The sequence below is a fragment of the Heloderma suspectum genome, chromosome 3 (genome assembly GCF_057233095.1).
Source record: "Heloderma suspectum isolate Gila_16-S chromosome 3, 16-S_ref, whole genome shotgun sequence".
Classification (NCBI taxonomy): Eukaryota; Metazoa; Chordata; class Lepidosauria; order Squamata; family Helodermatidae; genus Heloderma; species Heloderma suspectum.
The window spans coordinates 186,308,655-186,321,398 of record NC_139460.1 but is presented as its reverse complement, the minus strand read 5'-3'; the positions used below and the strand labels follow the sequence as shown (position 1 = coordinate 186,321,398).

Here is a 12,744-nt window from a genome sequence, read left to right as displayed (position 1 = left end):
CAAAGTACAGGCTGAAGGGGCAGGATTGCAGTTTGAGATCGATGGGCATATGGTCAAGGAACACTTAATTACTTTGAATGAGTTCAGATCTCCAGGGCCAGAGGAACTGCACCCTAGAGTAATGAACTGGCAGAAGAACTCTCAGAACCACTGTCTATTATCTTTGAGAAATCATGGAGGATGGGTCAAGTGCCAGATGATTGGAGGAGGGCTAATGTTGTCCTTATCTTCAAAAAGGAGGAACCTGGGAACTACAGACCAGTCAGTCTGACATCAATCCCTGGGAACATTCTGGAGCAGATTCTAAAGCAATCCATCTGTAAGCACCTTGAAAACAATGCCGTGATTACTCAAAGCCAACATGGAGTTGTCAAGAACAAATCCTGCCAGACGAATCTGATCTTTTTTGATCAGGTAACCTCCCTTGTGGATTGTGGGAATGCTGTGGACATCATATACCTCGACTTCAGCAAAGCTTTCCACAAAGTACCCTATGATCTCCTGATGAGCAAACTAGCTCAAAGTTGGCTAGATGAAACAACGATCAGGGGAATCCACAGTTCGCTACAGAATCGGACTCCAAGATTTTTATCAATGGGACCTTCTCAAGCTGGGGAGAGGTAACGAGTGGGGTACCACAGGGCTCAGTCCTGGGCCCAGTGCTCTTCAACATTTTTATGAATTACTTGGAGGAGGAGGTGCAGGAAATGCTGATCAAATTTGCAGATGACACGAAATTGGGCAGGATAGCTAAAGTTCGGAAGACAGAAACAAAATTCAAAGTGATCTTGATAGACTGGAGCGCTGGGCAGAAAACAACACAATGAACTTTAACAGGGATAAATGCCAAGTTCTGCACCTAGGAAAAAGAAACCAAATGCACAGTTACAAGATGGGGCATACGTGGCTCAACCACACTACAAGCGAGAAGGATCTTGGCGTTGTTGTAGATCACAAGCAGAATATGAGCCAACAATGTGGTGTGGCTGCAAAAAAGGCAGATGCTCTTTTGGGCTGCATTCATAGATGCATAGCTTCCAAATCCCGGGAAGTACTAGTTCCCCTCTACTCAGCACTGGTTAGGCCTCATCTGGAGTACTGTGTCGAGTTCTGCGCACCTCACTTTAAGAGGGATGCAGACAAGCTGCAGAGGGTTCAGAGGAGGGCAACCAAGATGATCAGGGGACTGGAAACAAAGCCTTATGAAGAGAGACTGGAAGAACTGGGCATGTTTAGCCTTGAGAAGAGAAGACTGAAGGGAGATATGATAGCACTCTTCAAGTACTTGAAAGGTTGTCCCAGAGAGGAAGGCCAGGATCTCTTCTCGATCATCCCAGAATGCAGGACACGGAATAATGGGCTCAAGTTCCAGGAAGCCAGATTCCAGTTGAACATCAGGAGAAATGTCCTGACTGTTAGAGCAATACGACAATGGAACCAATTACCTGGGGAGGCAGTGGGCTCTCCCACACTGGAGGCATTCAAGACAAGGCTGGACAGCCATCTGTCGGGGATGCTCTGACTTGGATTCCTGCATTGAGCAGGGGGTTGGACTCGATGGCCTTGTAGGCCCCTTCCAACCCTACTATTCTCCCCTTCCAACCCTACTATTTTATGATTCTATGAAACTCAACATTCAAGCACATTCGGATTATGCTTTTGGGTGAGCTGTGCTATCATTAATCTTGGCTTAAGACCCCTACCCATCTCCGGTAAGTCAGCTTGTTAATTGCCCATATGTGTGATGCACAGAGACCATGAAGAAGAAATGCAGGTTGCTTACCTGTAACTGTAGTTCTTTGAGTGGACATCTGTGCATTCACACAACCCTTCCACTGTCCCTGCTTCAGTGTCAATGTCGCATTCGATGTTGGTACTGAGGTGTGTTTGTTTCCCTCGGGTCCAAGGCCACATTAGGTGGCCTCAAGGAACTGGGGGAATGGGCGGAAACCTGCTGGGACATGCGCAGTGGACGGTGGGGGAAGGGTTCCCACCAAAATGTTCCTCACCTGTAGAAACTTCCCGAATGAGACTCAGCGCAGGCGCAGAGCCCTTTTGTGTGAATGCACAGATGACTACTCAAAGAACTACAGTTACAGGTAAGCAATCTGCATTTATCAGAAATTGTAAATATACAAGACTCTGATGCTGGGTATAACAGAAAAGGCTATCCTAAGGTAGGGAATTTCACAGATAGATTTTTTTTGCAAACCTGCCCCACAGAAAACACTACCAGTATACAAAACCTGATAGATACATGTTTCTAATGCTACACTTTCCCTAAACCCCACAAAATAGCCAGGCCTGTCAAAAACAGCCAGTTGGCTACTCTAGTGAATACAGGGTAGGGCAGGGCAGGGCTCTGAACAACATGAGCAGAGCACACCACATTAAAATTCATTGAAGAATCAACTGTCCTTGGGAAATCAAGGAGGTTAAAGAGGCTGAACTGAGACTCAGTCCAGACAAGATGGAGACTAAGTGATGTTCAGTCTGTTCTGGATGGGGTTGTACTCCCCCATAAAGAATCAGGTTCAGACCCAAAAGTGTCACTTGAGACACAGGTGGACTTGATGGCACGGACCACCTTTTATCAGTTTAGGCTGATACCAACTACTTATCTGGACAGAGGTAGCCTAAGCTAGAGTTATCCATGCTCTGATGAACTCTCATCTGGATTACTGCAATGTGTTATACATGGAGCTGCCTTTGAAAATGGTCTGGAAACTTCAACTGGTCCAAAATAGACCGACGACATTGTTATCAGGGGGTGGCCAATGTGATCATATTATGCCAGTACTTTCTCAGCTGCACTGGCCGCAAGTCCATTTCCAGGCCTGATTCAAAGTGCTGGTATTAGCATTCAAAGCCCTAAATGGCTTGTGGCCAAGTTATCTGAAGGATCGTCTCCTCTCATATGTACCTGCTCGGATTGTAAGATCATCTTCAACAGTCCTTCCCCAGGAGCCTCTGCCAAAGGAAGTGAGGTGGGTGGCTGCCAATAAGAGGGCTTTTTCTGCTGTGACATTCCGGTTGTGGGATGAGCTTCCCAGAGAGGCTCTCCTGGCACCTACATTGTGCTCTTTGTAGCACCAGGTGAACACCTTCTTATTTTCCCAGGCATTTTAGTTTTTTAGCTCTGTTCTTTTAAATCTGCATTGAGCAGGGGGTTGGACTCCATGATCTTATAGGCCCCTTCCAACCCTACTGTTCCATGATTCTATGATTCTATCTGTTATTGTATTTTAAATCTCTGCATTGCTGTAGGTTATATTTTAGTTTCTACTTTTATTCTGTAGTTTTAAAATTTTACATTGTATATTGTATTTTATTATTTATTTTGTGTTAATTGCTGTGAGCCACCCAGAGAGCTTTGGCTATTGCCTGTTGGGTGGTATAGAAATGTAATGAATGAATGAATGAATGAATTTCCATTCCATTAATAGGAATGCATTGTTTTATTTTCATTTTGCTTTTATTTGAATCCAGGATATTTGTTATATTCAAGGCTCTACTTGTTCCTTTTGGTTTGATGAAACTTGAAATGTTAAACTGTTGTTCCTGCCTGCTATGGCAGGAACAAACATTCTGCTGTGATAGAGAGGAAAATGAAAAGCAACAATAATCAGAGACTGCCTTATGTTACCCAGGAGTAAAGAATCGATTTGCTTTTATATACCTGTTTTTATGAAGTGCATTACTCTTCCCTCCACCACCAGTTGTTGGCTGTTAAATACCTTTGAAAAGATGCCTTCCAACCCAGGGCATCTTAAGATGCCACTGTTCTTAAATTGTTGTTACTTTACAACCAGAGTGTGAGCACTTTGCTTGAAAGCAATTATATAATTAATATATTGATAATACTTTGTCTTTGTGATGAGTCTACTGTTTACTTATATGCAGTAGGACTTGCATACTGTTTTCTTATATGCAGCAATTATTCATAGCAAAAGGATTTGATAGACAGCTGTAGGCTTTACTTTTCTGTCGATATGCTAATTAAATACTGTAATTTATGTCGATTAACGGACACAAAGAATTTAACCTGCAAAGGTGGCCACATACACCTGAGCTCTTTTGTGGAAGACTAGAAGTTAGAATGTGTAAGAACAGCAACAAGCAGCCAGCACAGAGACTTAGGGACAGAGACTCGGTTATACGGCCTGGTTCAAATGTAATGATCTCAGGCCAATAAACTATGGTTTATTGGGGAATAACTTGTATGCCTGTGCACTTTGTTCACTTTTCTTCCCCCCCTTCCTTTGTTTGCCCTGCTTTAGTATTTATATTGTGCTAAACCAGAGTTTCCCATGATGTCCACACCAGGGAATTGTGGTTTACACACTGATTAAAACCAGGTTATGAAACTAGGACCCTGGTTTGTAAGCAGCACTTCAGCCACAGTTTCCTGGTACAGGCATCGTGGGGAACTGGTTTAACAACACATAGCAAAGTAGTGACACCAGGGAAGAGCAAGGTGAGAGTGTGCAGAGCCATAGCTTGTACTTTGCCTGATCATTTTATTTATTATGTATTAATTTAAAGCATTTTTACCCCTCTTTAGCCAATAGGGCTTCTAGTCAGCTTACAAATATCAGCAGTAAGACAGTCCTTTCCCTCAAGGCTCACAGTCTAAAAGACATGACACACAGGGAAAAAGGAATGGGAAGGGAGGTAAAAAAACAAGCTCAGGCACCAGTTCTTAAATTTACAGTTTTTATAGCAACCAAATGTGATGTAAATAGTTCAGGTCTAGCTGGTCTAGGGACTACAGAAGAAAGCAAGCTCCCAGAGAACGAATGATCAGAGTGAGCAAACAGGGGGAGCAAACAGGAGTTGGCCAGGGGAGCTGTGGTGGCAGAAGAGACAAAGGAGACAAAGGCAAAGAGTGAGTAGAGGACCAGGCACAGGCAACTCTAGAACAACCAGGAAGCTAGACACAAAAAGGGAAAAGAGACTATGGAAGGACAAGACTCTCCAGTGGTGGTGACCTGCAATGTGTGTGCCATGTTTGTTTTATTTGCCTGAGAACAACATGGCCTACACCTGCAACAAGTGCAAGTTGATTACGCTGCTGGAAGAAAAAGTAGGAGGACTGGAGCGGCGAGTGTCAACCCTCCAGGGAATAACAGAACACGAAGAGTTCTTGGACAGAACGGTGGAACTACAGCAGCAAAACAAAGAACAGAAGCTAGAAGGGCAACAGCAAGCTGAGGCAGAAGAAGAAACTGCTGAGATGAGGAAAAATGAAGTAGAGGATACTACGTGCATAGTAAAAGACAGAGGAAAGAAAGGGTGGTTCAGCTATTAAACAAGGATGGCAAAATGATAACAGATGACAAAGAAAAGGCAGAAGTGCTCAATTCCTACTTTGGCTCAGTCTTCTCCCAAAAGAGGGTCTATGAGCCCCCTGGCAAAGGCAAAGTGCAGGCTGAAGAGGCAGAATTGCAGCTTGAGATCAATAAGCATATGGTCGAGGAACACCTCCTTACTTTGAATGAGTTCAAATCTCCAGGGCCAGATGAACTGCATCCTAGACTAATAAAGGAACTGGCAGAAGAACTCTCAGAGCCACTGTCTATTATCTTTGAGAAATCATGGAGGACGGGTGAAGTGCCAGATGACTGGAGGAGGGCTAATGTTGTCCCTATCTTCAAAAAGGACAAAAAGGAGGAACCTGGGAACTACAGACCAGTCAGTCTGACATCAATCCCTGGGAACATTCTGGAGCAGATTCTAAAGCAATCCATCTGTAAGCACCTTGAAAACAATGCCGTGATTACTCAAAGCCAACATGGAGTTGTCAAGAACAAATCCTGCGAGACGAATCCAATCTCATTTTTTGATCAGGTAACCTCCCTTGTGGACTGTGGGAATGCTGTGGACATCATATACCTCGACTTCAGCAAAGCTTTCGACAAAGTGCCCCATGATCTCCTGATGAGCAAACTAGCTCAAACTGAGCTAGATGAAATAACAATCCGGAGGATCCACAGTTGGCTACAGAATCGGACTCCAAGAGTGCTTATGAATGGGATCTTCTCAAACTGGGGAGAGGTAACGAGCGGGGTACTGCAGGGCTCAGTCCTGGGCCCAGTACTCTTCAACATTTTTATGAATGACTTGGAGGAGGAGGTGCAGGGAATGCTGATCAGATTTGCAGATGACACAAAATTGGGCAGGATAGCTAAAGTTTGGAAGACAGAAACACAATTCAAAGTGATCTTGATAGGCTGGAGCGCTGGGCAGAAAACAACAGAGTGAAATTTAACAGGGATAAATGCCAAGTTCTGCACCTAGGAAAAAGAAACCACATGCACAGTTCCAAGATGATGTGATGTGGCTGCAAAAAAGGCAAATGCTCTTTTGGGCTGCATTAATAGAAGCATAGCTTCCAAATCCCGGGAAGTACTAGCCCCCTCTACTCAGCACTGGTTAGGCCTCATCTGGAGTACTGTGTCCAGTTCTGTGCACCGCAGTTTAAGAAGGATGCAGACAAGCTGGAGAGGGTTCAGAGGAGGGCAACTAAGATGATCAGGGGACTGGAAACAAAGCCCTGTGAGCAGAGACTGAAAGAACTGGGCATGTTTAGCCTTGAGAAGAGAAGACTGAGGGGAGATAGGATAGTGCTCTTCAAGTACTTGAAAGGTTGTCACAGAGAGGAAGGCCAGGATCACTTCTCGATCAACCCAGAATGCAGGACACGGAATCATGGGCTGAAGTTACAGAAAGCCAGATTCTGTCTGAACACCAGGAAAAACTTCCTGACTGTTAGAGCAATACGACAATGGAACCAATTACCTGGGGAGGCAGTGGGCTCTCCCACACTGGAGGCATTCAAGACAAGGCTGGACAGCCATCTGTCGGGGATGCTCTGACTTGGATTCCTGCATTGAGCAGGGGGTTGGACTCGATGGTCTTGTCGGCTCCTTCCAACTCTACTGTTCTATGATTCTAGGTAATGTGGTGGAATGGCTGCTAAGTGGGTGACAGTTGAAGAGAGCCATAGGTGGCTGGTCTCTCAACAGAGGCAGTGGAATAGCTCTGCTTCTTTTCTATCGCTCTGCATGTTGGAATGGCTACCTCTAGGTGACATTCCAGTTTATCAGCCTGAGATCATTGCATCTGAGCCAGGCTTATTATCATGATTAATATGAGAAAGAGAGGCTCAATTTAGATACCATGCCAAGTCCTGGTTTCCTGTAACCATAAAATTCAAGCCAGGTTTGAGTTTCCAAACAACTGGGCATACCATAGTTTAAAGCTGCTTACTTGCTCTCATTTTCTATCTGCTCAGCAGTGCTACATGTAAGAGGAGAAGCCTCCAGTGGTGGCGAAATAGTTGTAACTGTGGTTACAAGCAAGTAAGCCACTGGGCTTAGTCAGAAACTCATAAATAGCAACACAACCACTGTGAGGCACGGTTATCTAGGATACTAAGAGGCCACAAAAGGTCAGTGGCCCCAACGTCAGTGGCCCCAAAATTGCAGTTGCACACCCAGAGGCTTGCAAGTGTCCTAAGCAGAAGGATTGAGCTCACAGTGTGATTGGGCCACACCACAGGCTAAAAGTGGCCGCGGTGGCTTAGTGGTTAAGACGCTGAACTGCAGACCGAAAGGTCGGCAGGACAGCAGTTCGAGACCCGAGTGCCGCGTGACGGAGTGAGCTCCCGTCTTCAGTCCCAGCTCCTGCCAACCTAGCAGTTCGAAAGCAAGAAATTGCAAGTAGATAAATAGGTACCACTTTGACAGGAAAGGTAACAGTGTTCCGTGCACCTTGGTGTTCAGTCATGCTGGCCACATGACCACGGAAGCGTCTTCTGACAGCGCTGGCTCTTCGGCTTAGAAATGGAGATGAGCACCACACCCTAGAGTCAGACACGACTGGTTGGGGACACCTTTACCTTTTTTAAAATTCACAAGCGTTCCTCAACAAAGGGTGAAACTATCTAGGACTAACAAAGATGTGGATCTCTCTGGGCAAACAAGACAGTGACATGGTTCAAGCGAGGAGAGCAAGGAAACACTCTGGCACTGAAAATGTGGGCTGGGTACCGGAGAGGGAGAGTGCTAGGAAGGATCACGAGGAGCAGGCTGTGAGCCAAGCAAACCCCAGGCACTTCTTAAGAGTTGCATGACAGAGGACCTGTCACACTGTGTCCCACGAACAAAGAGCGAACGGAGTGAACACTGGGTGCCTGAACTCAAGGTCAATTAGAGACTTCAAGCAAAGGAGCAATGACTTTGGGCAGTCTCGGAATGGGATTGAAAAAAAAGGATTGATAGCTTGACTGGGAAAGGAAAGGGAACATTAAGGAGATTCCTGGCCACTTGATTGAATTAAAGCTAACTGACTAAATATTACAAAAGCTATGCTACCAAGAAACAGGCACAGGTATCAAGAACAAAGGGATACCACAACAGGCGCCCAGGTCATGCTTTTAACTGCTGATCTATTTTGGGGTGAGATGCTTTAAGATTGGAACATGTTTCCTGCCAAGACTCTAGACTGGCCTATTTGCCCTTCTGGGTCACTTCACTAGGGTGGCAAGATAGGGATGTCTCCAGAGCTCCCAAGGTTTGCATACCGTAGCAGTGCATATCCTCTAAGTTACAGTAGAGGACAGACAGGTCAATGAACTTCCGTTACAATAAAGGCATGTAACCTAAGTTACTAATTACTAATATCAGGATCCTCTTGCTCCCAGCTGCCATGAGCCTCCTGCTCATACAGCCTTTCCCAGAAGAACAACAACAACAACAACAAATTAGACAAGTTGGTACCAACAAAGTACTCACTACACATATATAAAAATCCATTTTAGCTGAGCTTCTCAAACAGTTGCATGCCCAACAGACAGGGAGGCAGTGGTTTCATCAGTAAAATCTTCACTTGATAAGCCTTTTATTGGAAGTGATTGCTTGGCAAAAGCTTTTTTTTTAGCTATAGTGGATTTGAGAAAACTGACCTGATACAAGACAAAAAAATTAACTAAAAAGTAAACAGTGTTTACTAAACAGAATGTGGTGGTCTTAAAGTTGCTGGGTTTTTGTTTGTTTTTCAAAGGTGGGGAAATACTTGTCTCTTCCAAGAGTGAATTAGATGAATTACAAGAAGAAGTGGCAAGGAGGGCCCAGGAGCAAGACCTCCGAAGGAAGCGGGAAAAGGAACTGCAGGCTGCAATGGGCTTTAATCCACACCCAAGCAGGTTCATGGACCTGGATGAACTGCAAAACCAGGGTAACATATGTGGACAAGCTGTCCCCCTTGTGGAGTGGTAGTAGGATTGGGGTTGACTAATCAGATGTATGTCTGAGAGGATAAGGGGTGAATTATGAAATGCTAATGGTTTTCTGCTAAGAGTATTTCATACCCTTTTGTTCTTGAAGTTACAACGATAGCTTCTGTAGTAGTGATGCACATTCTTTGAGTTTATTTGGCATGTTTGGGCACAGAAAAGACGTCCTTACATTTGTTTGTTTGATTTGATTTCTATCCTGCCTTTCAATCCCAAAGGATCTCCAAGGCAGCTTATAATGAAAATAAATAAAATATGATTAAATTGGGGCTGCTTCCAAGAATGAACTAGGTGAATTCATAGATGAATTCCTGAGTTGTAATGCTCAACAATCTAAATTGTGGAAATTATCTTGGCCATATGAGAGACAAATCCATGAATTACCCTCCAAGTTTATCTTCACAGTATGTTTGCGCTTTGGTTATAGCACGTTTTGTGTTACTCCTTAGTCTAACGTTTTTTTCCTCCGACTGAACAACAACAACAACAACAGAAGTTTGTTTGACGATTTTCTCCTCCAAGAAATAAATTTCATAAGTCTAAATGTTCTCTACATCCTAACATTACAGTGAACAATTATTTATGAATGAGGAAGATCCATTAAGGGCGCAATCCTATGGGGATAGGCGGCTGCCTCCGAACTCGGAGGCAGCGCCTATCCAGTGCAGGGCAGGAGAAGCACAGAGGGGATCATCCCCTCTGCACTTCTCCTGTCCTGCATTTGTGGATAGACAGCCGACTTTGGAAGGCAGAGCAGGGGAGGAGGCTGCTGGACGACACATAAAAGTTGTACTGGCATTTCCCCCTTCCCCGACCTGGAACGCTCCCCAGAACACCCCGTTTTGTCCGCTCCACATTCCTCTTCCGAGTGTGGGGCTGTTCCGTGCTGCCTACAAGGATAAAGATCAGTTCCCAGAAAACCACATATCCTATGGCCATCTAGCCGCTGACTAGCAGCCATAGGATTGCTCCTAAGTAAAGTTAATTTAGCCTCAAGTAATCCTTGACTACGTGAGGTCACAGGTCATGTACCTAAATGAATATCAATCGTAATGCCAAATTTTGCTCTGTTTCTGTTGGTGGAAATGTGAGGAGATAATTCCTCAGGTTAGCTTAATTTCATTTATGTTATTTTTAACACACTTTCAAAACAAAGGGTGCTTCTAGATGTGTCTTCTATTGTGCAATCATGCTGCCTCGTTTACAGAATTTTCTGGGGTGTGTCCAAATGATTCCATCTTCCATTTGTAACTTTCTCATGTTTTCACTCTGATTCTGACATCTATTTTTCTTACCACAAAAAATAAACTGAAGAGGGAAAGCCAGAATAGTTGCACAATGTCTTTTGATTGGTAACGCTAGGAGCTATCTATCTGGAAGCACCCAAATTTCCTCAAAGCAGTTTACAGATATAAAAACAATAGCAAATCAACTAAAAACCAATACAACTTAAAATAAGTAAGATAGCAACAACACTAAGATAAAAATGCTTAGGCAAATTAAAAAAACACGATTAGCCTAATACCAGAAGCTTATCCAAACTAGTTGCTAAGTGAGCAGCCCTAAGAAAGCTTGGTGTATCAGTTGAGTTGGATGCAGGCCAGGTTAGTCATGGTTTAATTCCATTGAAATCAATGGGATGTAAGGTACTCAACTAATTTATTGCATTGATTTCAGTATACTGTGACTAATCTGGTTCCAGCCCATTGTATTTTATACATGTTGTAAGCCACTTTAAGGACTATAGTTGAAAAGCGGGATATAAATAAATAATAAATCCACAGTTTGGGCACTACCACAGATAAAGCTTTGCCCAATTACCATCTTCCTCACTTCTGAAGGTGAGGGTACCTGGAGAAGGGCCTCTGATGAAAATCTTAATGTATGTGTAGGTTCATGTGGAAAAAGGCCAACTCTCAGATACTCAAACCACATTCAGGTTAAAGAATAAAACAAGTACTTTGAATTACGCTCAGAATTGGACAGAGAGCTAGTGAAGCTGTTTTAAAACTCATATGAGATATGTTCCAATGAACCAGTTCTGGTTGCTGCATTTTACACATATTGTAGTTTTGGAGTAATCTTCAAAGGCAGTCACATATATAATACATTGCATTAATTTAATTTGGATTATGTTACAAAAGGATGGATGACAGTAGATAAACTATCTCTGTCCAGGAGGGGGTCACAGCTGGTGCATAAGCATTAAAAGGTCCTTTATGCCACAGATATCACTTGGACATCTAAAGTTATTGCTGAATGTATTAGTACCCCTAAACCTTGAACCCTTTAGGAAGAGAGCAGCCCCATGTAGAATATATTGAACAGACCCCCCATCTTGTCTGGCCAGAGCTTAATTTTATTTGCCTTTTTCCAGTCCATTACTGCTCCCAGACCCTCCATTTAGCACATCCACTACCACCACTGCATTAGTTGAAAAGGAGAGAGAGAAAGAGAGAGAGAGAGAGAGAGAGAGAGAGTTGGGTGTTATCAGCATATTAATAACTCCTTGTTTGAAATCACTGGATACCCTCACTCTTTACAGACCTGTTACATCTCTGCATTTAAACCTGCAGTCTTTTGTAATCTCTGCAGTCTTTTGTATCTGCTGCACATGTGACCCAGAGAACTAGGCTTCAGGGCTTGGGGTCTGCTATTTGAAATGTTGCGGAGCTTAAAGCTACTCTGCATTGGGGGAGGGGGTTGCTTAGGTGAAGGGAGAAAGGAGGCCTGAAAAGAATGAAAATGAAGAGTGCTGCCCCTTGCAGGGAGGACTGATGGCTTTGAGAGGACCGTGCAAGAGGCAGATTCAGCCTTCGAAGAGTCACTGCATCAAGAGCAGAAGGGAGACTGTGCTGCAGCTTTGGCTGTCTGTAATGAAGCTATATGTAAGTAATCATTAATTGCTTCAGCTTACTGCGCTTTTTACAGTTTACTAATATCTAATATCATCACAAAGGGTACTAGAACTGACTGGTCAATGCAAAGTTGCAGTTTTAAAAAATGTGCGTCTTTGGTCTTAAAAGTGCTTGGAGGCATCTTCTTTCTGACCACCATCATTCCTAGAATTTAGTTTCAGCTGTTCCCTAACAGATTTTAATACTGGGGCTCCTTTTACAATAAGGCAGTAGAGAAAGGGACACCTGTGTTCCTCTTGATGCCAACTGTTCTGCCTGCTAGATTATGCTGCCTTTCAGCCCCCCTGCACACAGTTTTCCGAGTTCAGAGTCTGGTTTATTGAAGAGTTTTAATTCTCAAAGTACAGCATGTAGTTGCAGGAAACAAAGTACATATGTAGTACTCATTGAAACTTCAGGAAGAGGAGGCATCAATGTTTTGATAAATGTAAAATATGCGCTGCATTTCTTTATTTTGATACTTTATATTTTTGATTGGCTGACTCTCCTTCCCCTCTCTCCATTCCCTTCTTGCTGGTTAGCAAGGTT

General features: G+C 43.7%; 1 protein-coding gene across 16 annotated transcripts in view; it reads left to right on the top strand.

Moving 5' to 3' along the window:
- The window catches only part of USP54 (ubiquitin specific peptidase 54), a 225,899-nt gene that overhangs the window by 172,271 nt on the left and 40,884 nt on the right, over positions 1–12,744 (top strand). For 15 of the 16 annotated variants that reach the window (XM_084841352.1, XM_084841363.1, XM_084841348.1 and 12 more), the window contains 2 exons: positions 9,067–9,240; positions 12,067–12,186. In XM_084841352.1, the coding sequence (XP_084697478.1) occupies positions 9,067–9,240; positions 12,067–12,186 (294 nt within the window). The remainder of the gene's footprint in view (positions 1–9,066; positions 9,241–12,066; positions 12,187–12,744) is intronic. The other variant, XM_084841361.1, reaches the window with a different exon arrangement.